This window comes from Penicillium subrubescens, assembly GCF_028828155.1.
Source record: "Penicillium subrubescens strain IBT 31985 chromosome Unknown utg000001l_segment0_segment0, whole genome shotgun sequence".
Classification (NCBI taxonomy): Eukaryota; Fungi; Ascomycota; class Eurotiomycetes; order Eurotiales; family Aspergillaceae; genus Penicillium; species Penicillium subrubescens.
Window position 1 is genome coordinate 687,640 of NW_026643151.1, and position 23,860 is coordinate 711,499.

Below are 23,860 nucleotides of genomic sequence, written 5' to 3' on the forward strand. Positions count from 1 at the left end.
CTTTTTTTTCTGCTCGGCCGGGGAGTCGTGCCCTCTCTCCTCCCATCTCTTCCCCAGCTGTGCACCCACGAATCCGTCGCCATGTCGTACCCGACTCTGCCCACCAACTTCGCGCCTCCGACGCCTCAGAGACCGCTTCCCGGGGCCTACATGCAGACACCTGCTGTCGCTCGTCATGGATCTTTTCAATCGCCTCAACAGCGATCACAGCAACAGCCGCAACAGCCACAGCCACAGGGCATCGCGTCCCAATCTCCGCCCATGCCCAGAATGCCCCCAGCGTCATCGCAAACCCAAATTCAGACCTTGAGCACCGAGGAGCGTGGCGCGCGCACCATCAATGAGACCCTTTTGAAGGAATCGCGGTATCCCGACCTTGACAGCTATCTGTCTCGTGAGTTTTGTCTCCTCGTGAGCGGATGATCCAATGCTAATCTGACGCGCGGATAATAGAGGGCTTCTCTTCGGAATATGACGTTTCCGTCTCCCAATCATGGGCTCCCTTCCAAAAAGTCAAAATGTACAATATCCCCGACCAGATCTTCGATCAGTACAATCGCGCCCAAGTTTCGACGAGCATGGGTCTCTTCGCCGAGTTGAACCACGCGTGGGTGGCCATCGATAATGCGCTGTACCTGTGGGATTTCACGCACCCGAGTCCGCAATTAGTTGGCTTCGAGGATCAGCCAAACAGCATCAATGCGGTCAAGTTGTTGAAGCCGCGCGCGGGAGTGTTCTTGCCCGCCATCACTCACTTGCTTGTGGTGGCTACGACCGCGGAGGTGATTCTGCTCGGCATGGGTGTGGAATCGACATCCAATGGATCTAAGCAGGTCACTCTTTACCAGACTGGAATGTCGGTGTCTATTCGCGGTCTCGATATTAATGTGTTTGCTTCGTCCGACGCTACCGGCCGCATTTTCTTTGGTGGATTGTCCGACAACGATGTTTATGAACTGACATACCAACAAGAGGAAGGATGGTTCCAGAATCGATGCCGCAAGATCAACCACACCAGCTCCCGACTGTCCGCCTTTGCGCCGTCTCTGAGCTTTTCTAACCTTGCCGCCTTGTCTCAGAAGGCTTCTGAATATGTGGAGCAGATGGTGATTGATGATAGCCGGAGACTTCTCTACACTCTATCATCCACTTCGACCATCCGAGTTTTCCACATGAAGGAAGACGGTGCCATCTCTCTTGCAATAACCAAGGCAGCATTGGATATCTACTCCAATATTGGACATATCATCGCATCTAACGAAACTTTGAACCCCAAAGTGAAGATTGTCTCTATCAGTCCCGTCCCCGCCGCAGAGGCCTCACGATATCACCTGGTGGCTACCACCGCCACGGGTTATCGGATCTACCTCAGTGCCACCAACGCTTATAGCTGGGCTCCCGCGTCCAACGGCAACAATGCACCCACGAGCATGCAGGCCCAGCATGTCAAGACACCTCCCGTCGATAACAATGCAGCATTTGCCGCTGTTTCAGCCCCAACCGAGTACGGCGTGTCTCGACTCAACGCGGCCGTCACCAAATTCCCAATCCAGTCTCTTTCTCCTACGCGGATGGCGACACGGTTCCCACCGGGATTTTTCTTCTGCTTTACCTGCAAGGACACCGCCCAGAGAATGGATACATTGTTCATCTCATCGCCTGATCCTGGTCGTCTCAACTACCAGCCGGAAAGTGTGAACATTGCCAAGACTGCCGAGTCGGCCGTTTGGCTGAATTTGGGTGGACGAGCGGAGGATATTGGTTTGTGTTCCAGTGGACCCCTTGGAATCTCGGGAGGTGGATACGGCAACGAGCTGGCCGTTCAGTTTGACCAGGGAGCGGCGGAAATCGCAATTCTAACCAACAGTGGCATTCATGTCATTCGTCGGAGACGTCTGGTCGATGTCTTTGCTGCGCTGGCGCGCAGCCGTGGTACTGCCGAGGGTGAGGTTGGCCTCGAGCAGGAAGTGGTCAACTTTATCAAAGCATATGGCCGTAATGAGACTGTGGCGACTGCCCTCGCTGTGGCATGTGGTCAGGGTGTAGAGGTTTCCCCCGATCAGCGACTCACGCCGATCAATGACCCCGACGTTCTGGAATTCGCTCGCAGAGTCTTTATCGAGCAAGGTGGCCGGCCAGTGCCTGACGAGAATACCGTACAAGACAACATAACCCCAGCCATCGATACGATCCACCTTTCTCCCCGTCATGATGGCATTGCCTTGTACATTTCCCGCTTGCTGCGGTCGATCTGGAAGATGAGCATTACCAAGGTGGGCAAGGGGCCGAACGGCGCGGCTTCCGTGTCTGCTTCGGTGAGCGCCGCCAAGCTGCGCACCATTCAACATGACCTATCTTCTCTTCAAGAATTCTTCAAGGTCAACAAGAGCTTTATCGAGGGCTTGACTGGACCGGAGGAGCTGGCCCGGGTTTCGAACAAGCAGCAAGAGACGGCACTGCAAGCCGAGCACCGCGCTCTGCATTCTCTTGTTCAACTCGTATCGCACACAATCGAAGGTATCTCATTCGTGCTGGTGCTCTTCGATGAGCGAGTAGACGAGATTGTGGCTACCCTGCCCGCAGAATCGAAGGAGCGATTCTTGAAGTTGACTTTTGAGGAACTCTTCAGCACAAGCAAGGGTCACGACATTGCCAAGGAGTTGGTCAAGGGAATTGTCAACCGCAATATCGCCAAAGGATCCAACGTTGAGACCGTGGCGGATGCTCTGCGTCGCCGATGTGGCAGCTTCTGCAGTGCCGAGGATGTGGTCATCTTCAAGGCGCAAGAGCAGCTCAAGCGTGCCACAGAAGCCGGTGCTAACTCAGAGTTGGGTCGTAACTTGTTGAATGAGAGTCTGCTTCTTTTCCAGCAGGTGGCTGAGAATCTTCCCATGGATTACTTGGTTTCCGCTGTGGATAACTATATCTCCAATCAATTCTTTGCAGGTATGTTCAACGCCAACTCCTTTCTACGATTTTCCCCCGTGGGTTTAGAATCCCGTGCTAACACTAGATAGGCGCCATCTCACTCGCTCTCCACGTCGCTCAACGCTCCGACAAGGCGAACATGGCCCTTTCATGGATCATGGACAACCGCCCAGAACAGGTAAACTTTTCCTCCCATAATGACTTCCCCAGCCAAGCCATCAGCACCAGCTCATATTTGCCCAGGATCCTCGCAAGCAATACTTCGTCTACCGCAAGCAATGCTACGATCTTGTATCAAAAGTCATCGTCGCTGTGGACACCCAGGCTGCTTCTGACCCCCATGTCATTGATGGTCAATTGACTGTGATTGCCAAGCGACAGAACGAGGCGTACGGTGTCATTACCGACTCGTCCGATGAGGTATTCTTGACTAGCCTGTACGATTGGTACTTGGAGCAAGGCTGGAGCGAGCGACTCCTTCAGACCCAATCGGCATTTGTCGTCAGCTATCTGCAGCGCAAGTCTAATGACGATATCGCTCATGCCGATCTCTTGTGGCAATACTATGCCCAATCCCAGCGGTTCTTCGAGGCTGCCGAGGTCCAATTCCAATTGGCTCAAAGCTCGTTTGCGCTACCGCTCAGCCGGCGCATCGAGTACCTGGGCCGTGCTCGTGCTAACTGCTCCACATTAACCCGCGATGTCGGCCGTCAGGAACGCCAGCGCCTGCTACAGGAAATTTCCAACCTCATCGACGTGGCCAACATTCAGGATGACCTTCTGCAGCGTTTGAAGGATGACGAGCGCATCGCTCCTGAACGCAAATCCGAGGTTCTTCGCGAGGTGGATGGCCCAGTTTTGGATATCAGCACCGTATGTTCCATCTATCTTTCATCTCTCTACCTGCATGATCCTCAATCTGACTTGTCTACTTCTAGCTCTACAACCACTACGCGGACCCGGCGAGCTACAATGACATCTGCCTGCAGATATTCTTCGTCGGCGATTACCGGAATGCGGCTGACATCAAGTCCACCTGGCAGAAGCTGATCCAGGAAGTGCACCAGCGGACATTGGATCGCGGCACACCGCAGCCCTTCGAGGCCGTGGTCGAAAAGGTGCGCAGCCTTGGCAGCCGACTACGGATGTCGGAAACGGTCTTCCCCGTCCGTGAGCTCCTCCCCATGCTCGAACGGTATTCGCTAGAGTTCCAACGCCACGTCGGCGCGACCTACTGGGTTGTTGATCTGTTCCTGGATCTGGGAGTAGCCCATGACGCACTCTTCACCGTTTTGGAGGCGATGTTCTATACCGACGAGGCGCCTTTCCACGGGTCTAACCGGAAATACATTGCCAAGGATCTGCTCTATCTTCTAGAGGGATGGTTCCGGGAGAGTGCCCGGCTGGGTGGCATGGTGTTTGGCGGAGACACTCAAGCTGAGCGGGTTTCGGAGATTTTGTTGATGATGATGCAGGCCGGGACCGCGACGACGCCGGAGATTACGGAGCGTTGCCAGGAATTGCGGCAACGGATTGAGGATTTGCTACGTTGATTTAGTTTTGGAGGTCATGGTAAACGGCATTTTTTTTCTTGCTTGTCAAGGACCGACAATTTTGTTCATGCTCATCGTCGGCCTCTCCTTTGTCTATTCGGACCCTTTCGTCTCTGCTTTTGTAACTCTACTGCAATCCTGAGGGCGTTGTGTATCTTGGGGAAATGGTAATGAAATGGCATGTTCTGTATGCAGTATAAGAAGGAATCTACATGAGCACTTCTGTCTCTCGACAGCACAGAGTATCAGGTTCGTCATTGAGGAATTTTCATCATGAGATTGCAATTAGATGGTCGTAGTTTTCAACCCCGAAACCAGAAACCAAGGCAAGTAGAAATATCCCCAGAGATAAAACCACGTAGTCTAATCAACCGAACTCCCAAAAACAAAACCCGTCTATCAGAATCAAAGAAAATAACCCGAATCGCTTGCATAAACAGAACATGGTGATGATGGTGAAGGTGGTGGTTCTTTTTACTCGAATTCATCGTATACTGGGATAGGCTTCTCGCCCAGGGCGATTAGCCGGAAGATATGCCGTGCCTTGGCGCCGTATTCTTCATCCAGATAATCGACGACCGCAGAGTCTATAATCATCAGTAACAATGCCTAATAATCAGTGGTAACGGGAAAACTCACGAGTCGTCGACCGATTATCAAACATAACGATAGTTCGTGGCTGCCAACGAACTCTCGCCTGGAAATCATGTCCCGTAACAATGTGATTCATCAAAAAGTCCAACATCCACTTGACCTCCGGCTCCTTCATACCCTGAATCTTGGTAATGAACTCGGCATTCAAGAACAGACACTTCTCCCCCGTCACAGGATGCACACGAATCAACGGATGCACGGTATCAACAGGGTCCTTGCGCACCAAACCACCCGTCAACCGAGTATGCGCGATCATTTTCGCCGACGAATGCACACATTTCAGCGTATCCAAGAACGAGCGCAACGTCGGACTCAACCGTTTATACGCCATATCCGTCGCGGCAAAAATGGTATCACCCCCAACCTCAGGACCCTGCAAAAGACCCAACATGACATAACCAGGCGGCTGGATTTCATAACTAACATCCTGATGCCAGAGAGTAGTAGTCGTCCTCTGATCCAAGAATCTGGCAATTTCCTCGCGATTTCCATCGCGATGAATCACATGAAAAGCCGGGTGATTGCGCACGGTTCCCGAAACGGGCTGGTAATTGGGTTTACCAAAATACCGCATAAACGACTCCTGAGCATCAGGCCCGTCATCAATGAGATCCTGGTCCGGGAAGGCGAGGACTTTGCGCTGGGAAATGAGCAGGGCGAGTTCGTCCTTTGCGGCGTCGGAGAGACGGTTTAACTGGACACCATGCACGACGGAGCCGATGGTGGGTTGGATGTGGTTGACGGATACGCCGGGGGTGAGCAGGTTGCGCATGGCGGGGTCTTTGACGCGCAGGGCGGGATCGAGGTAGTCGAAGGGTGGAAGGGGGTCGAACCAGATGGGATCCCAGGTGGGGAGGTATTGGGGGTATGGGGTGTTGATGTGGGAGAGTTTGTCGACGTCGACGTAGGGGATGTTGATGTCGTAGCTGATGGGGATTTTGGGTTTATGGCCGTTGTGATCGTTGTGGCCGTGGCCATGGCCATTGGCCTTGGAGCGGATGAGGGGGGCTGAGGAGGGCATTGTAGGAGGGAGGATAGCAGTGAAAAGGAATGGAAGAGATGGCGAGTCAGATAGGATACAGGATATAGGATATTGTGTATCGCAAGTGGTGAAGCAAATGGTGAAGTAGATATAGAGGACAATGGATAGACCCGCCGAGTTCCACAGATGAGAAAAAGAAAATATTATCAGATCAACCAGAAACCCGTTCGTCTACCTTTTTATAAGATATACCCACCTACCTTGATCACTACTAGTCCGGACAAGTCTATCTAGTGTATATCCACGCCGATATACAACCGACCCAGCATTCTACCCGGTCCCGCACCAGACTAAACCAGTGAAAAAGTGGGTTCGCGCATGATATAGTGGATAATGGAAGGGTATTATCTGTATTATGATAATATCATAAGTAGCCTTGGATAAAGCCAAAGGTAAATTAAAATTAAAATCAAAAAAGCAAAAGTGCATCGTGGCCCCTCCCCGACCTGCATGATAGCTTCAAACACTAGTTCTAGTCCCCCTTCATCTCCGAGTGGGATAAGGGAAGGGTAAAAAAAAGAGAAACGGACCCGAAATTTGGGAACCGTATCACACATGGATCTTACAGGAAGAGTTTAGGGAGGCGTACGTTTGAAAGAGGCGCCGATGGAGCTACTGGTTTCTGGAAAACTAAACTAAAACTAAACGTTACTAGCTGCTAACAGACTAGCAGGGGGGTATGGGAAATGGAAATTGAATTTGGGAAAGAAGATGAAAGGGATTTAGAAAAAAAAAAAAAAAAAAAGTGGTAAAAGTGGTCTGTGTGCAAATCGGTTCGCTTGCTACAAGAGAAGCGGTCAGCATAACCGGGAGAAAAAATGAGCTCAATCACTTCAAGAGTGAGAAAGAGAGAGGCAAGGCCACCCCGATCCCGGGGGGTTCCGACCTGTTAGAGGAGGAGATGGAGAAAAAGAATGGGGACAAGGGATATGGGGAAAGGAGGGGGTGAAGGAAGAGAAGGGAGGTGTAGCTATTAGATTGGAGGAGAAACGCGAGGAAGAGAGAGAGAACACAAGACAAAGGGTTGTCGTGGCCCGTTTAGAATTTGAAAATTTAAAAATAATATAAATTATTCTTATTTAGTTATGTATTCACTATACTACCGAAGTAGGTATGTATCAAGTCATTCGAAGCAGGAATGATAGTATTATACTGTAGTATGGAGCAATACTCGATAATCACGGAGTCATCTGTTCGCATTTCCCCGTCATAGTTCCGTGATGAAAAAAGTGGGATTTTCACCGCTCCCCACGGGACAAACGAGATTGGATTGGATGAGATTATTGGGGAAGTGATATACTATGAACTTGGGTTATTACTGGTAGTAATTGGATTCCTGGAATAGCCGTCAAGATACTGAGTATCCGGAGTACACCCTAATAGCCTGTAGGGGTCCTTGTCCTAGTACTCCGTACTCCGTTGTGGCTGTCCTCTCTAGTGCCGAGATACGTACCTGCCGACGATGACACCATGAACTAATCTGGACTAAGAAGTAGTTAGATACTACAGTGTAGACACTAACAATCTAAGTACATACTGTATGTAGAAGATCATGCAGCCTCGGCCTCGAAAAGCCGGCTGATTGCTTCCGCTTGAGTCGCTTGTTCATGTTGGTGCTTTGAGTCGTCTTCCTATGATCCTGCCGTGCACCGTGCATCGATAAGGCAGCTGCAGGCGGAATGGCAATTGCATTATCTGCCGTGATCTGTGCAGAGCAAGTAGCTCCTTTTCAAGATGATAGTCCTTGATCCAATTGACCGTAACTTTGGTCGGATTGTCAAGGGGGTGTTTATCTTTTGAAGGATCTGCCACAATAATCCTTTCCGAGTACTTCTGGACAAATCGGGTAGTTATACGGAGCAAAGGATTAATTAGATAAGTAGTTCTTTATTCTTTTCATGGAGGTAATTACTTACTTCGGACAGGAAGAGATCAGAAAGTCCGTTAGGTGTACATCAGATTTCTAATAAAGTACACGTTTAGCGATATCCGCGACTCGGTACTTTGTCCTCGACGAGCTACTCGTAAAGACCCGCCAGCGAGCAAGCGAAGAAGCACAGAAAACCCCGGGTGGAAATACACTATTGTCCAGTTACTCGAGTAAGGTGCTCCATAGGCCCGGGATGATGCCCGTTTCACCAGATCTCCACTTTTTTTCTCTTTTATTATCCTTTGAACTTTGGGAGCTTCTGCTTCTGTTTTGCTTCCTTCTCTAATAATTACTTTCCTAACCCCTGTTCATTTGTTCCACTGTTCGCTGCCTAATCTTTGCACTTTCCACTCCCCTGTTCCCTCCAATTATCTCCCTCAATTCCCTATCCAATCACTCTCCCAATTGATCCAATCACCCTCATCCCTCCCAATCAGTGCAATCACTACTTTCATCCCATTATTCCCCCATCTCCACATTTACACCATCGGCTCCCACGCCCGTAACTCATTGGTTCCCTCCCGCCCAAATATGCGGTCTGCTCTAATCCCGCCCGTTGACCACATCGCTTTCGTCTACTTCCCCATCGGACCACGTTGCACATGGTAAAAAAAAATTCTGTAAACCAAAAAAAAATGGATTCCGGAGAAGTTAGAATCAGACTAAGAACTCGGCGCCTCGAATCCCGACTGGGACCCGCATCAATGATGCTACGAATCGAAATCATTTTCTATCTCTCTCATTATATTCTCTGCAAGGCGTCCCTTAAGAGAAACAAAGTAGATACATGCACTATGTAATCCCATTCCCGATTGAGCCTATAACACCGCATCAAGCACGAACGCGGTCTCCACGGTAGTCCTGCTCCTAGGCTCCTCTTACGCCACCAATCCTGGAACACGATGCAGCAATGGAGCAATCCCGACACCCGGTTACCAGTTTCCAGTTTTCACTTTTCAGTTTTGTGATTTTCCCTACCTGCATCAATAACGGAGTCGGACTAGCTTGGCTCTGTAAAGCCCACACTGGTCAGTCTAAGACTCTTACTGTACAGTTCTAGCTAGGCTAAGTCTAGTCTACTGCTGCTCCTAGCCTCCCTGGATGCCGAGGATGGAGAGATGATACGATCATCAGCCGTCCAGTTAGCATCCAGTGCGCCGTGACGTGATAGGAACCCGCTCTTCCGTTGCTTCAAAGGTCCCCAGCTTGCGTCTCGGGTTTGCATCCCTTCATCTTCGCGTTGCAGGGTCATGTTCTCCACGCGGAGGAGAACCCGGGGACTAGCTTATGGTCTGGTCTGTCGCCAGCAGGTGCGCAGATTGATTGCCGTAGAGTCGTAGACAAACTTGAAGCTGTTAGTCAACGATTGCTTCTACTTTCGCTTCTGCTTTTCTTGGTTTCGGGGAGAACGGAAAACGAGGCATTAATTTCGAGTTTTGCTACCAAGTAGATTCTTTTCAGGTGGATCACATCACGTCTTTTGGCCTCAGGGACCGGGCCGGAAGATGTCCACTCGTGCCAGACTTGCGTCTCCCGTGGTTCACCGGTTTTGGAGGATCCATCTGGGTGGCTGTCACCGTTGTTTTCCCATGTTCGGACTTCGTAGATTATGTGTCCTCGGTACATAGATTATTGACCCATGCAGGTGTTCCAAAGGAACGGAAGCTGGGAGAAATAGTCGGTCGGACTCGCCAGGATGAACTGTCTTTTCCCACAAGGTCTAACATGGACGAGAAGGGGGGCTATCACAAGGAAAAACTCCGTTAGAATCTAGTTCCTCCTTTTCTATCTCATATCTCATATCTCTATTCTGATATACCAATCTCTACTCCGTAGTCTCTACTTGTAGGTACTCTGTAGTGGACCAAAATACCAGATCTCCACTAAGCTTAAATCCGAGGGGAAAAAAGCAAACATGGTCCCAGATCGCCGGTCGAGAAGGTCCCCACCTGATCGGTGCCTTTTTATTTTTTCTTTGAGGCGTTAGTGTTTTGGTCTGTTTCGCTTAGCTGCTTAGGCTTTTAGCTGCTGTAGTTGCTGGAGTTACCATAACATCTCTGGTAGTGGTAGCTGTAGCTCTTGCCTCTCGCCAGTTGACTAGTCACGGATAAATCTATTCACCAGTTGACTCTCATCCCATAATCACACTCCCCCTTCTTTCTTGACGATCAATTCTCTAATCTGCAGTACGTCACGGCTCTAACCACTTTCCACTGCCAGCGCCTCTCCGACCTCGGCACTAACCCATCACAGCTCTCCTAGCTAGATAGCACTAGCTCTAGCTCCAGCTCCAGCCTCAACAGCGCGTCACTATCTCCAACCCTCCCTCCCCACAGCCTCCGCAATGGTCCCCCTCACAACCCGCAGACGCGACTGCGCCTACCTCCTTTTCTTCGCCTCGCACATCCCCATAATCTTCCTGATCGACACGGTCCCCCTCCAACCATCATGGATGCGCACCGAGCTCTCCGCGCAGTTACGGGAGTACTATGTCGCGACATACAAGGATAAATTCTTCGAGGATCCGGCGCCGGTGTGGTTTAGCGCATTCATTTGGATGGAGTTGCTTTATCATGTGCCGGCGAGTTTGTGGGCGGTTTGGGGGTTGTGGAGAGGTAGGTCAATACAACACAGTGCTGGGGAGGGTGATAGATTCAGGATGGACTGGATTGAAGGGATACAGATCAGATCAGATCAGATGTTCTCTCTCCGATCTGACTGATTCAATCTGATAACCTTCCAATCTGAGCCTATATACCTTCATCCTACACCTACACCTTCCATTCTACTCTATCCTATCTGATATACACCCTCACTAACTAATCCCCCTTCCAATTCAATCCAGACCACCCCCTAATCCCAGTCCACCTCCTCATCTTCGGAATCCAAGCCTTCGTCACCTCCCTAACATGTCTAATCGACGTCTGGAGCTGGCCCGATCGCACAACACCCGAAAAACAACAAATCACATATCTCTACGGTCCATATGTTGCACTAGGTGAGTCCAGCCAGAAAAACCCAGGACAGAAACGAGACAGACAGGGAGCCTGAGTATCTGGAAGCTTGAGCTGTACTTTGACGGGAGCTGGGATACAATTGACAACTCGCAATTCACAATTGACAATCCCTCCCATTCCGTCTCGCCCGTGACGTCTTTTCTGCACATATAGCACACATCATGAACCAGACTGACGAGCGCAGGTGCCCTGATGGCCTTTGACATGGTGATTCGATTGCGTGCTCGGTTGATGCCGAAAACCACTAAGCGCGAGTGAGCACGAAAAGCTCTACGTTTTTCGTTCTGGGGTATACGTCATATCCCGAAATTATGGCGAGAGTGCACCGGACTAGAACGGACTAGTCTGGTCTGCTTTGCACTGCACTGCATTGCAGTTAGGGGTACTCTGTTGGTAAGAGGGACTTGATGCATGCAGATCCTACATACAGGATACTATACAATGTATAATGTGCAATGTGCGATGTGCAATGCAGAGGAAATGCAAAGATATCTCGAATTCGGGAGTGGGGCATGGGCATGGAAATTCGAGGACTGGAATCAGATATGTAAGATATGAATGACTCGGTGCTACGGAATTCGTCATTTCTTGCCAGACACATGCCAGATGCCACCGTATAATCGTACATTGCGCTACGGACATGGGTACACCGCGAGAATATGAGAAGAGCAGGACAAAAAGGGGTACTGGAACAAGCAAGCACCAGAATAAGGCAAGAAGCACGAGACACGATGCACAAGGCACCGAAAAGAAGAGAAGAGAAGATATGACAAGATACAGTCCCGCTAAATACAATATCCAATCCCTAGCCCACCACCGCTAAACGCCTGAATATGTAGAATAAAAGAGGAAGGGAATCACACGAGCTGACCCGACGGCTATCTCCGCTCCTGATCTCGACTTCATTCAATTTGAATTCGTGATCATTTCTCAGAGCAAGAACCCAATCGCCCCGTCTAGATCTCCATGCGCTGCGTCCAGCGCCCGCATCGCCTCCTCGCGCGTGAAGCCCAGCTCCGTAAGCTTCGCAATAGTGGCCTGCGGCCACCGCGACGCCGGCGCAGGTCGAATATTGATCCTAGGCGCCGGCGTGCCCTGCTGCTGCTGTTGCTGCTGCGATGGTTGGGATTGCCCGGCCGAAGCAGAACTACCAGCCTGATGTGTCACTGCACCAGTGCGCGCGCCAACTTCCGCGCCATCAGCGCCCTTCACGGTCGGCTCGTCCTCAAACTCGTCTGTCAAGTTCTTGGGAATATCGGCCTCGCCCAGGAACGGCACAGCTTGGTCCTGGATCACCAGGGCGCCGCGCCTGAGATCAATACAGGCTTGGTGCCGGCGCAGCATGTCTAGACCCAGTAGCAGGTCAATCTGCTTTCCCTCCATAACGGTGAACGAGCAGGGCAGGAACATGTCGCCGATCTTAATCTGTGCCGAATGTACGCGACCCAGGATGGGTGCGGTGCCGACGCCCTTGGCGATACCACCGTATCGCCGGTCCACTAGGCGCATAATGTTGCAGGCGACTGCGCAATCTGGGGACATGATGGTGACCTGGGCGCCGGAGTCGACAAAGGCGTTGAGTCGGTGACCGTTGACTTCGACGGGGATGTAGAGCATGGTAACACGACCGAAGGCTGTAGGAAATAAGTTAGCTTAGCTGGTGTTTGGAAATACCGGCGACAGAGCGCGATCCTGGAACATCCACGAAATACAAACATTCAGGGTGATGCTCCATAGCATTGTGTAGATTCTCCGTGACTGCGTTCTGGCGGATAATCTCCTCAATCTCGCGTTGGTTCTCCGGGTTAAATGGATCAGCATTTAGCATCGCAATACGAGCCTCCTTCTCCGCCTCAGCTTGCGCTTCACGCTGCTGCTGCGCAAGTAACACGCTCCTGAACTGCTGCGCATTATCCGCGGCCGCCGCCAACTCGGGGTTTTGTCTGCGCACGGCTTCGCGCACGCGTGGATCGCCCAGAATGTGTAGTCGGATAGTCTCCGGGTCGGGCATGCCCGGGCGCGGGGCGACGTTTTGGCGTGGCGCAGCACTGGGGCCTGGGGCGGAGGAGGGTGCGGCGGCGCGGGAGGAAGATGAGGGGCCTTGGGGACCACTGCGGAGGTTGACGTGGACGCCGAGCATGTCGCCCTCGGCTATGCCGACCTGGTCGAGGGTTTGTGAGGGGATTTGGAGGAGCTGGTTGTTGAAGACGAGTTGTTGGGCTTCGGGGGGAATAGCGGTTTCGCTTTCGACGATGGCTTTGAGCAGCTCTATCGTCATATCGCCGCCAACCTCGAGATTGATGATATCCGAGTCTGCCTGCTCCGGGCGGATGACACTGACGGTGATACGCCTGGATGGAGGAGGTAGATGCGTTAGTTTGAAGATCATCTAGATGTGCAGGCTGCATTTTATCTCCGAAACTCACATGGTGTCTGGTGCGGGGAGACAGAAGAGCTAGAGAGAGGAGGGGGGAGAACAAGGTAGATAGTTAGGCTTCGTGAAACAAAGATAGCCCTAGACTAAACCACAACGAAGGAACGGACAGATCCCAAGAAAGTAAAGAGAAGACGAGGGTTAAAAAAGAAAGAGGAGGAGGAAGTGGAAGTGAATTGAAGGAGATGGAAAGTCGTGCGGGTAACGCTGGAGCGCTGACTAGGCTCCTTACATACGCCCGCTCCACTATCGCCTTCTTGTTGTACTTCTTCTGTTCCCAACTTCTGCCTGGTCTCAAAACACCCTAACAACCTAAAACCCCCCTGATAGTCCCATCGGCTGACAATGAGCTAATAATTCTAGACCAGCTGCAGGTCCATGACCCACTCATCCAACGGTGGAAGTGGATGGTGATGATGAGGAGCACAAAGCGCATTCCGCTGGTGGATCCGAACTCCCCGCAATTAGCTCCGGCCGGTCTCTAGTTCCGCTTGATATCGAACGGCAAGGACTAAGGCAACTCTGAAACTCGTCCTCGACTTTGACTATTGATCGGCATCGAGTCATGCGGACTCGGCGGAAAGGCAAATCGACTGGCCGAGATAATATGGGAGCCTCGCAACGCGAAACCATCCATCTTCCTCCTGTCCCTCCAGGGCAGGGGACAGGCTTATCATGCCTAGTGCCAACGTCCCCTCCGTGATGTCAAAGGTCCTTTTGTCAGCGAGCTGAAAGCCAGTCCGTGTCTACCCATCCGGTTGCCCCCGGTTATGCCAGTTCTAGCACTGGTTTGGCTAAACGGCTGCTCTCAAAAGTACCACGATGTCCACCGTTGGGGGAAATCCCGCGTTAGCGTGTCCCCATGGGCCGTCCCCCTGAGCAGATCCTACTCTGAAACCTGCCAGCTGCCCCTCGACCCCTCCTTCCCAAGATGATGGGAATGAACGACCTCGCATGATCCTGACGCGGGTGCTCGGCAAGACAGACCAAGAACTTGGTTTTATGCAGCTCGCTACGAGGTATGATGCACTACACTCTACACTAACAAGCAGTCCATACTTCGTACATCTCAGCCGAATATGGAGGTGGACGGCTCTCACCCTGCACTAGCGCTATGTGTGCTTTGTTCGCTGCGCTCAAAAAAGCAAGACATAGTACAGAGCGGTTCGCCCATCGGGTATACCAACGGATGCGGTTCTGCTTTAACGCGAGATGCTTGCGCAGTAATAGTGCTGACGCTAGAGTCTCGGCATCGGCGCGAGCCCGCAGCGGGCGTTCCCGCACGGATCGACAGTTGTTGTTCATGACAGCCTCATCGACGGTGCACGGGGTCCACCGGTTATGACGGTGGCTGCGGGGCTGGGACCCCTCCTGGAAATCCTCGCTGGTTTACCGCGCGGGCCCGCCTTGTCATCTGTGCAGTCAGAATGCACTACAAAGACAGGAGGTGTGGATGGCAAGGATGTGAAAAGGTTGATTCGGAGAATTATGTCCTATCAGCCATCTCGTTACCACTGACCATCTTACTGGCTATAAGGGCCTTGTCTAGGACTGCCTATTTGGGAAACAAAGTCTGGAAAAACTTGGCCAAGCCTAGGGCCTCGTCATGAATCAATTTAGCTTTCCATCGTGTCGGGTCTACGGCAGCTGTCATGCGACGGTGCGCGCTAATGTCGATTCCTAAAGGGATTTCCTGCTGGGCCCTAAACATGGATCCCGCTGCATTCGGCCCGATGCAGCAACGGCGAGATTTCTACAAGCGAAGTATTCCGTCATGGTCATTATGGGCAGTTATCGAGTCGCCGATCGAACAGTACACCGTTGGCAAGATGAGCAGACTAATCTTACTTTGATTCCTTTAGTTGTTACATCTACTTAATTTCAATGTGACATGAACCACAATTTTAGCTACTCAACTTGGTTGGTTCAGTCATGGGTCTTCGTTATGATATTAAGTTTATATGACATAGTTGAGCTTAGCTCATAGTGATCCAGTAGTATCACTGCCTCCGCAATGTAGAGCGAAGACTCCGCAGATATCGATGCAGTCGACTGTGCGGTTGCATATGCCGAGCCTCATCTGGTAAGCCGACTTCCATATCCCGCAAATGCTTGGCTTTTTCGATGGGCTGCTCTTTCCCAGACGGTGTGAGCTCGTACCGACTGTAAAAATCGTTAGAAAAGCTCTGCACATATCAAAATTTCACAGGGCGATCAAAACTTACCATGTAGGGCATGTCCGCGACCTCTGAACCAGCCATTCATCGACACAACCCCGATGAAACAAATGTCCACAAGGTAAGACTCGCACAAGTTGATTCTTCACAAACTCATCCGTACAAATCGCACACGTCGAATTCCCCGTCTTGACAACCGATGTCGTCCTCTCGGATACGCTTGTGGACCGACTCGTCTCATCCCCGGCTTGCGAAGACTTCGTGGAACCATCAAAGCTTGACTTTTCCATATTCGGCAAATCATCAACCTCATCATCATATTGCACCAGCGGAAGGGTTTTGAGCAGTGCTTTCGCCATACTGCGCTGTCGCGGCTGTCCCGAATGATGAGCAGCCCATAGTCCATCCTGGCAGCGTGCCCGAAGTACAGCTATCGTGATACCCACGACAATCAGAACAGCTGCCGTCGCTGCAATAACATATAGCGTAACTTTCTCTGCATTTGAAAGGCCTGCGCCGTCGGTAGCTGTGGATGATGACCTCGCAGAGAGCATGGCTCTGTGGGAGATGATGTCGGAAGAGGAAAACATGTAATTTACGCCCCTCATCAAGGAATTTTGAATTGATAAACCACTCGAGTAATCTCAGTGGTTATAGAAGATATAAATGAGTATTGTGTGGGAAACAAATAGCTTCAAAAAATCTTAGCGCGCTTTTATTTAGCGGAGCGGGTGAGTCTGTCCACTCGCCCGCTTTTTACTCACCCACGCCCCGCATACAGAATTTACGACTAAATGCATAGTGATGCAATTCTAGGCATGGAATTTGCGGGGATTCAAGGATGTGTCTGATTTGATTTGACCAGAATTGGGAGGGTGTGTTTTGATTCTGGCTAGAATGGGTATGTTGATCCATGGAGTATAGTTCGGGATCTGATCGAGCGGCTCGGCGGAGGTGGAAGTTCGGAAGCCGAACTATAGTTTTACTGAAGGGATGTAACTTGACAAATTATGATGTGAGAGGTTTCAAACCTTGTGAATTCGTCTGTTGAATATTGGTTTACTCTTTGCACGAGGTTGCAGGCAGAGTTGCATCTGTCCCCGTCGCTCCTCTCCCGACTTGATACTTTCAGATCGGAAAGTATGAATCAGGATGTTCCCTCTTAAAAGCTCGGTCACTGGAACCATGCGATCTTTCTTATACACCCGCTGGGATCAGCTTACGGCCTCTTATTTGAGAAGCATATTAGTGACAATTCAAAATCTATTTGCAAAGACTTCACCTTCGACCAAAGGGAACCTCGAGATGTCCATAGTTAGGGTCGAGGATCTTCAGGCATGACCAACAGATTAAAAGCTTCTAATAATAGGATGTTACTCTCAAGCACCATCATCAACCCCAAATTCAAGCTCAACCAAGGATCTAGATAGTCTTGTTAGATGATCTGACAACCCACGGTGAGAATTTTCCGATGAAACGTTCCTGATGATTAGTTCATCGTAATGCAACAGAAATTAGCTTGGTTAAAGTAAGCAATGATCATGCCTTACTTGGTTGCTTTTATGGATCAGAGAATATTCTTAGTCTGAGGAAAAATGGGGCGAGTCTGTTCGTATGGCAGATCTTGGAGTTCGGCCCCGGCCCCCACAAGATGACACGGTGTGACTGGGCTGACGCCAGGCTGATGGGCACAGGTACAATTTGGGGCGATCCTGCGCCCTGCTAGGTAGACCATTTTCTACGTGAAGATTTGTTATTATTGGGGCGCCTGCACAATTTACTTTACTCATCCCACTGAGGCAAACTGAAATAATTCGGTGAATATATATGTGTGCACTACAAGTCAAGAAGAAGAGTGGTCATCCTCCAGTGCATCTCAGTTGTCTCAGGCAACGCTTGATGATCTTGAACCACCTTTAGATCTGCCGGTTGAGGTGAGAAAATGCCACTCGAGGTCCCAACGTGGAATCCTTCAGAAGTGTATGTTCCTCATCGTGCAGGCACAACAGCACTGGCTGACTGTGCTTCCAATCACACTTCGCCAATCTATAATTCGGCCCCTGGCCCGACAGTTTCAATTATCTACAAACAACCCCCGGGTTCTGTTCACAGCCCCCAGACATCCCTAACGTGCAGAAATCGGGGCCAAGTACCATCCTTTTTTTACAAATTGATGACAATCACTAGGAGATCTGACCTGTTACTTGGGGGCGGCCCGCCCCATCCTGATGAGGAGGCTCTCATCAAGACATGTCAGGCTTACAAGTTATGTTTCTTATAATAGTGATCACTCACCCCGCCTCTGATTTGCGATGATGTTTGGCCCTGAGTGATTGCATGATACATTCCTTCCTCCCCTCACATCATGGAGAATCTCATGAATCTGCCCATCACGGCCGTTATAGGTCCACCTCCAGCAACTATAGATCTCAAACAGAACCGGACGTGGAGAGATAATGCTGCTGTGATTACTATCTCTGGTGTCGCGGTCATCGCTGTCGTGATCAGATTCATTGTGCGGGTTAGAAGCCAAAAGGCAAGGCCATTTCTTGATGAATGGCTGATTGCGGCGACCTTGGTAAGTCATTCTTAACTTTATGTAATATGTAGACAAGGCTCATGCTTGTTCCAGGTTCCCATGCTGGCCCTTCTGGCTGCTTCATTAGCCGGTGGTCATTATGGGATGGGAAAGCACGTCTGGTTGGTGACAATCGGCGCCATGGTAAAGATGAAGAAGGTATGTATCACGGTTTTCAGAAGTTCATAATGAATACGGCTAATAAATTCCAGATCTTATTCGCGTATCTCTTTGTCTACTTATTTGAGCTATTCCTCATCAAGATATCTATTTTGGCTTTCTATCGCCGCATTTTTGGCCGAAATTGGTCGATCTGGATTTGCCTGTTCCTAACGACTGGGTGGACAATGGGAAGCATGATTGCCCTACTGGTCAGCAGTGACCCGGTTGCTTATTTTTGGACATCGACCTACAATCCAAAAGGCGGCCATTATCGATACAACTTTTACAACTACTACATTGGTAATGCTGCGGCAAATGTCGTCATTGATGTCTTGATTCTTCTTATACCAATTCCGGTGGTATGGAGACTGAAGCTGCGAGTTACCCAGAAGATAATGATTACCAGTGTCTTCTTTATCGGCGTTTTGTATGTGACCAAGCCGAAGAAAACCCCATTCTTTCCCCTTTCTTTCGATATTAACTAATATTTCATTTCTTCCAGTGTCTGCATTGCTAGTATCGTGCGACTCCACTACCTGACATATCTTAAAGGGACACAAGATATCACATGGGTCATGAGCGATATCTATGTCTGGTCCACAGTGGAGCCTTGCCTTGGCATTATCTGCGCCTGTTTACCAGCACTCCAACCTCTCGTCCAATCCTTCATGAAGGCGGAACATCTGCTTTACCTTCGAAAGAGATTACGCCGCAGCAAGAGAATGAGTCAAGTCAATCAGCTGCGAAAGCGTATAAGCAACACTAGCAGCGGTAACAACAGCCACAGTCGGTCGGACACTATGGATTCTCTAGATGGCAAGCCTGAGCTGGGCCTGCGAGCTTATGATGATGAAGTGTATCTTACATCGTGCGTGGCACAGGTCGAGTCAGAAAGATGTCGTAGGGAAAGAGAGAATTTGGAAGAGTTTCTTGGTCCTATGTTTATTCGGGTGGAGCACGAGGTCGAATGGACGGTTGACCATTCATAAGTTTTGCGTTTTCAGTGATGATTAGTTGCAGCTGTACATATTTCAAGAAGAGTACATATCCATTGAAGGAAAATTAAAAATTACACCTTATCAATTTATGGGGTTTCATATGGCGCAAGTAGCCCGTCCATCTGTCATTGATGATTGCTGTCTAAGAGACAAACAAGCTGGGCGGAGGTCCAAGGTAAGACTCCTTCGCTCCGCCAAGATCTAATACGATTTTCTCAAGAAGCAAATTCGGATGATTCAATCTGATTCTGATAATGTGAGCGCCCAGGTTGAGCTGCGTGACCGTATGATCTCGTTTCCAAACGCAATCCATGACAGCGTCCAGCCATCCTTCGGCTGGGAGTTTATCTCTTCTCTCTTGTGATTCTGGCAGCAAAAGGTGGTGATGTGGAGTTTCATTGTCAACTGCAATCGCGTAGGACATTGAATTCGCGGGGTCGATGTCGAGAGTCATATTAAAAATCAAATTCAAGGTTGGCGAGCATCTTGAAAAGATGTATATCGGGTACTCAAGGAACGGCGGAGGAGCATCTTCTCGGAGCAGAGGACTCTCAATAGTCACCGCTCCCTCGCTTGATCGGCCTAGCTCTGGATGATGCTGGTATGGTGCCTTGATCTCCACTCCTGAAGCGGGGATGGATACACAGCCGTCCGATTCGACGAAGCCACGGAAGGATTCAGGCACTTTGTGACCATGTACAGGCAGATGAACATGTTCAAAATCCCCCTCTTCCGAGACAATGGTAACCAGAATCTCTTCATCGAATTGCACGGGCACTTGATCCCAGTCAATCATGATCCAAATACGCACGTCATCACCATCAGGGGACAAGGTCCCTTTCCTCTCGGAGAGTCGAATCCATGGATGAGGAACGGACAATGTCCAGTGAATATTCTGTGTCCCCCTGGTAAATATGTCAAACCATCTTTTGATTGGACCGTATCGACTCATGGAACCAAGTGTCAGTCCTGGGACCAGATCTCGGCGACTAGGATGTGTTCGCTCACTCTCCTCATTAATTCGCCCAGCTCGAACACCTTCATGGCCCTCCACTGCAACTCCCATTTGACCCACAATTATATTACTGTTTTGATGTCGCTGCACGTATGCCAGACCAAAGATGGCGTCCCGTGAAGGCGCGTGCCAGGTATCTCCATAGCCCATGTGTGGTTGGCATAACAAATGATTCCACTTACCGTCTAAAAGGGAATGAAACTCTTGGGATAACTTGAAATCTGCATCGAAGAGATCAAGGGCTTGACGCAAAAGTTTGTTCGCTGTGTTGCGTCGTTGACGTGCATAAAGTTGGTTTCGAGCTTGAACCACTCTTAACTGGGTGAAAATTGAGCTGGCCTTTACTGGATGAACGACAAGTTCCCAAAATGCCGGCCGTTGCTCTTCCGATACTTGATTGTACAAGGATTCTGCCTTGAATTCTAAGTTTCTCCATCGCGTGACGATATTGTCGGCTTCATTGTAGTGTAGCAATGAAAAGCTTTCTAGATCAATGTGCTCGTGCTTTCGGAGGCGAACGAGGCGATCGTACTCATGCCAGACGGAGACAATTTGCGGACTCAACGCAGAACCGAAGTAATTGGTCGCAATTTGTCCCAAGAATTGAGGAATGGTATCCATTTGAATCGAGTCAATTTTCCATGCCATCTCCATCGCAAACGTGAGAGGCACCTCGATTGGCTTGATATCACCGACGTTGAAGACCCAGATCTTCCGCGCATTTCGTTGGTATGCTTGAGATAATTGGTGATGGACCTTGCCCTGATTTGAATTTTGTCAGTCACTGGCTGGCCAGAATTCCATCAGCAAGATTCACAAACCAGTGAGTTTGAGTTGATCCACTTGTAGCTCCGGGGATCGCCGACATATTCAAAATGATAGTATATCTGGTACTTATATTAGCCATTGCATGGCTGGATGATCAGATATTTCAAGCTTTGCCACGTATTTCCAAATACTGTGTATGTTTTTGACAATGCCTGCCAAAGAAAATTGTTTCACTTACTCCTGCACCCCCAGACCTCCTCACCTCGTAGCCCGATGGCAGGCGCCGCAGAGATCCAAAGTTATCATCCGCGAATAAGAGCGTTACATCTTCGGGAACTGTGAACTCGCCAGCCTCATACAAATCTTGCACTTCTTTATACAGTGCCAGAACTTGAGGTACCGCATCTTCGCGGCCATGTACTCCATAGAAAAGAGCACGCTGTTCTCGAAGCACATCCCGCATTACTGCGCCAGGGTCATCGGTAACCATCTTCTTATCATACTCGCCACGCATTCCTAGAGTGAAGTAGGATTCGAGGCCCTTTGCGCGCTGAACCCCTTCCCGGAAGAACTCGACGATCTCATCACGGTGCATGAGCCAGTTCCATGTTCCATCTGCATGTTCTTGGAACCACTCGGTCGAAGCACGCTGCATTGGCTCGTGATGGGAAGTAGAAATGCAGATTCCATATTCGTCGGCTATGCGCTGGTTCTCTGGGTCATCTGTGAAGAATACAGCACCGGGATTTGGATACCCCGGCCACATCGCCGGCCACATGAAGCTCGCTTTCAACCGCAGCAGTAATTCGTAGACTTTCTTGTAGAAAGCGCTATTGTATTTCCCAAAATTCTCCAGCACCCATCCTGTGAGTGCTGGTGCTTCATCATTGAGGAAAATTCCTCGGAATTGTATGCTCGGTTCGCCCTGAATTGTACGCACCGGTCGCGCATATACCTGGGGATGAAATTGTGCAGGGACATCTGCCCACCAATACCATCTTCACATTGGGGTTAAAGAACATCAGTGGATCAGTTGCATCAAGGTTGACATTCTTACTTACGGAGATACTCCAATCTGGCTCGAGAGAGTGTATGTCCCAAAGATTGCGCCTCTCTTATCACTCCCAGCAATAACTAGTGCTTTGGAACATCCGGGAAACGGGTTGTCAACGACAAAGGTTGTGAAAGACTCCCATTTGCCCCGGATTGAAGCAGTTTCAATCTTTCCAAGCCACTGCAGCTCCCGAATCATCCAGCATGATTCTATGCATCCTATGATAATGGCGGCTGGTGCTTTCAGTTTCCCGGGGTTTACCAATTCAATTGGATTTGCTTTGCCTCGCGTTACCCGACCGAAATCATCGGCTAGTGCTCTTGCTGCATGATGAATCCCAGTGAAATCAGCGGGGTCTGCTATGATCGTAGCACCGACGAGGTTGAGTAGGCTGGGCGAATCTTCGAATACGACGAGTAGCTCTTCCAACATGACGGTGATGCCCAAGTACCTCGCAGACTGCAAGTTGATAAGATTGTAAGATTCCGTGGAGGTCAAGGCTTTTCAATAATTTGAAAACGACGTTCTCAGCTACATTACTCGCCCCGCTCCAAGCGTTCCGTGATTGAAGCAGACAGCGAGGTGGGGTAATTGCTCCACTCACTGAAAGACGAGAGGTGCTGTTCGGGTCGTTGTCACCCCGAAGTCCTTTCTAAAGCTGCACAATGTGCCGATCTTGCGCTCAGAATCCCGAGCCGTGGGTTATAGAATGAGCATTGCCATCAGCCTGCTTCCGCTCCCTTCGTGGGTTATATGGGGAGATAGCACTAGACTTAGAAGCCCGGGGTCTTTTCAGGCGTGGGGCTACATTTGATCATCCGTATATAGAGAGTCAAATCTACCGAACGCCGTAGCGCCTTGCTCATACGCCTCAGTTTCACCAGGAAAAGGTGCCAAATCAGACCTACTGTCCAAAGAAATGCCTCGCACAACACTCTCATTTAGTTGCACAGACCAGCAGGAGCTAATCAAGTTTGCAAGCTTCCATAACACCATTCTTCTCCTCAGTTCTTGAATGTACATTACGATGAGTAAACCGAACAACGATGGGCTCTAGATCTTGCGAAGATTACGCTTCTCCGAAGCTATGGTCGAGGACACCAAACATACACAATGAAGATGTGAGATCATATTCCATATTCGAGACACCCCCTAGACTATGATATTGATTGATATCAAACATTCTAGGTTCCATAGTAAACAACCATCGAGTTCTTGAAAAGAAAATTTTCCCCGTGAAGGTGGAAGACGGTCAAATTACTTTTTACCTAGTTATTCGTTTACCAATCCGGACTTATTACGGGAGCAACCGTATGACAGGGTCAATCAAAAGGGACGTATCGGAACAAACTAGTGGTGATAATGGGAGGTGGAAAGCTCCAGAAGAGGCTATATTATTGGAAATTATCTTTTTTGCTTTGATCGAGAAAATCTCCATTTCACCGCTTTACCTTACTCTCGTTGACGCCAACTTCACCATGAGTCAAGAGCCCACGAGTCTACAATTTTACCCTTTTGGAGATTTATGGCTGGAAGATCCCGAGCTCTTC

The 23,860-nt window shown here is 49.9% G+C and overlaps 7 protein-coding genes across 7 annotated transcripts; 3 read left to right on the forward strand and 4 right to left on the reverse strand.

Annotated features, from left to right (window-relative positions):
- Positions 1-81: 81 nt before the first annotated feature.
- On the forward strand, positions 82-4,481 carry N7473_000190 (putative non-repetitive nucleoporin; the record flags this gene model as incomplete). Its single annotated transcript, XM_057146130.1, has 5 exons — positions 82-394; positions 454-2,946; positions 3,018-3,106; positions 3,172-3,801; positions 3,867-4,481. 5 exons carry the CDS (start codon positions 82-84, stop codon positions 4,479-4,481), a joined length of 4,140 nt encoding a protein of 1,379 aa, XP_057014016.1.
- A 474-nt stretch (positions 4,482-4,955) lies between these two features.
- On the reverse strand, positions 4,956-6,156 carry N7473_000191 (TauD/TfdA dioxygenase family protein; the record flags this gene model as incomplete). Its single annotated transcript, XM_057146131.1, has 2 exons — positions 4,956-5,068; positions 5,121-6,156. 2 exons carry the CDS (start codon positions 6,154-6,156, stop codon positions 4,956-4,958), a joined length of 1,149 nt encoding a protein of 382 aa, XP_057014017.1.
- Positions 6,157-10,451: 4,295 nt separating this feature from the next.
- Positions 10,452-11,382, forward strand: N7473_000192 (EXPERA domain-containing protein; the record flags this gene model as incomplete). The annotated part of the gene is made up of 3 exons (XM_057146132.1): positions 10,452-10,722; positions 10,953-11,105; positions 11,309-11,382. The coding sequence occupies 3 exons, from the start codon at positions 10,452-10,454 to the stop codon at positions 11,380-11,382; spliced, it is 498 nt and encodes a 165-aa protein (XP_057014018.1).
- A 672-nt stretch (positions 11,383-12,054) lies between these two features.
- On the reverse strand, positions 12,055-13,513 carry ddiA (putative DNA damage-inducible v-SNARE binding protein Ddi1; the record flags this gene model as incomplete). Its single annotated transcript, XM_057146133.1, has 2 exons — positions 12,055-12,758; positions 12,841-13,513. The coding sequence occupies 2 exons, from the start codon at positions 13,511-13,513 to the stop codon at positions 12,055-12,057; spliced, it is 1,377 nt and encodes a 458-aa protein (XP_057014019.1).
- A 2,045-nt stretch (positions 13,514-15,558) lies between these two features.
- Positions 15,559-16,289, reverse strand: N7473_000194 (RING-H2 finger protein; the record flags this gene model as incomplete). The annotated part of the gene is made up of 2 exons (XM_057146134.1): positions 15,559-15,721; positions 15,784-16,289. 2 exons carry the CDS (start codon positions 16,287-16,289, stop codon positions 15,559-15,561), a joined length of 669 nt encoding a protein of 222 aa, XP_057014020.1.
- Positions 16,290-18,100: 1,811 nt separating this feature from the next.
- N7473_000195 (putative integral membrane protein Pth11-like) lies at positions 18,101-19,464 on the forward strand (the record flags this gene model as incomplete). The annotated part of the gene is made up of 4 exons (XM_057146135.1): positions 18,101-18,313; positions 18,368-18,472; positions 18,526-18,902; positions 18,978-19,464. 4 exons carry the CDS (start codon positions 18,101-18,103, stop codon positions 19,462-19,464), a joined length of 1,182 nt encoding a protein of 393 aa, XP_057014021.1.
- A 151-nt stretch (positions 19,465-19,615) lies between these two features.
- Positions 19,616-22,742, reverse strand: N7473_000196 (glycoside hydrolase family 115 protein; the record flags this gene model as incomplete). Its single annotated transcript, XM_057146136.1, has 4 exons — positions 19,616-21,250; positions 21,310-21,375; positions 21,495-22,254; positions 22,318-22,742. 4 exons carry the CDS (start codon positions 22,740-22,742, stop codon positions 19,616-19,618), a joined length of 2,886 nt encoding a protein of 961 aa, XP_057014022.1.
- Between the last annotated feature and the right edge of the window lie 1,118 nt (positions 22,743-23,860).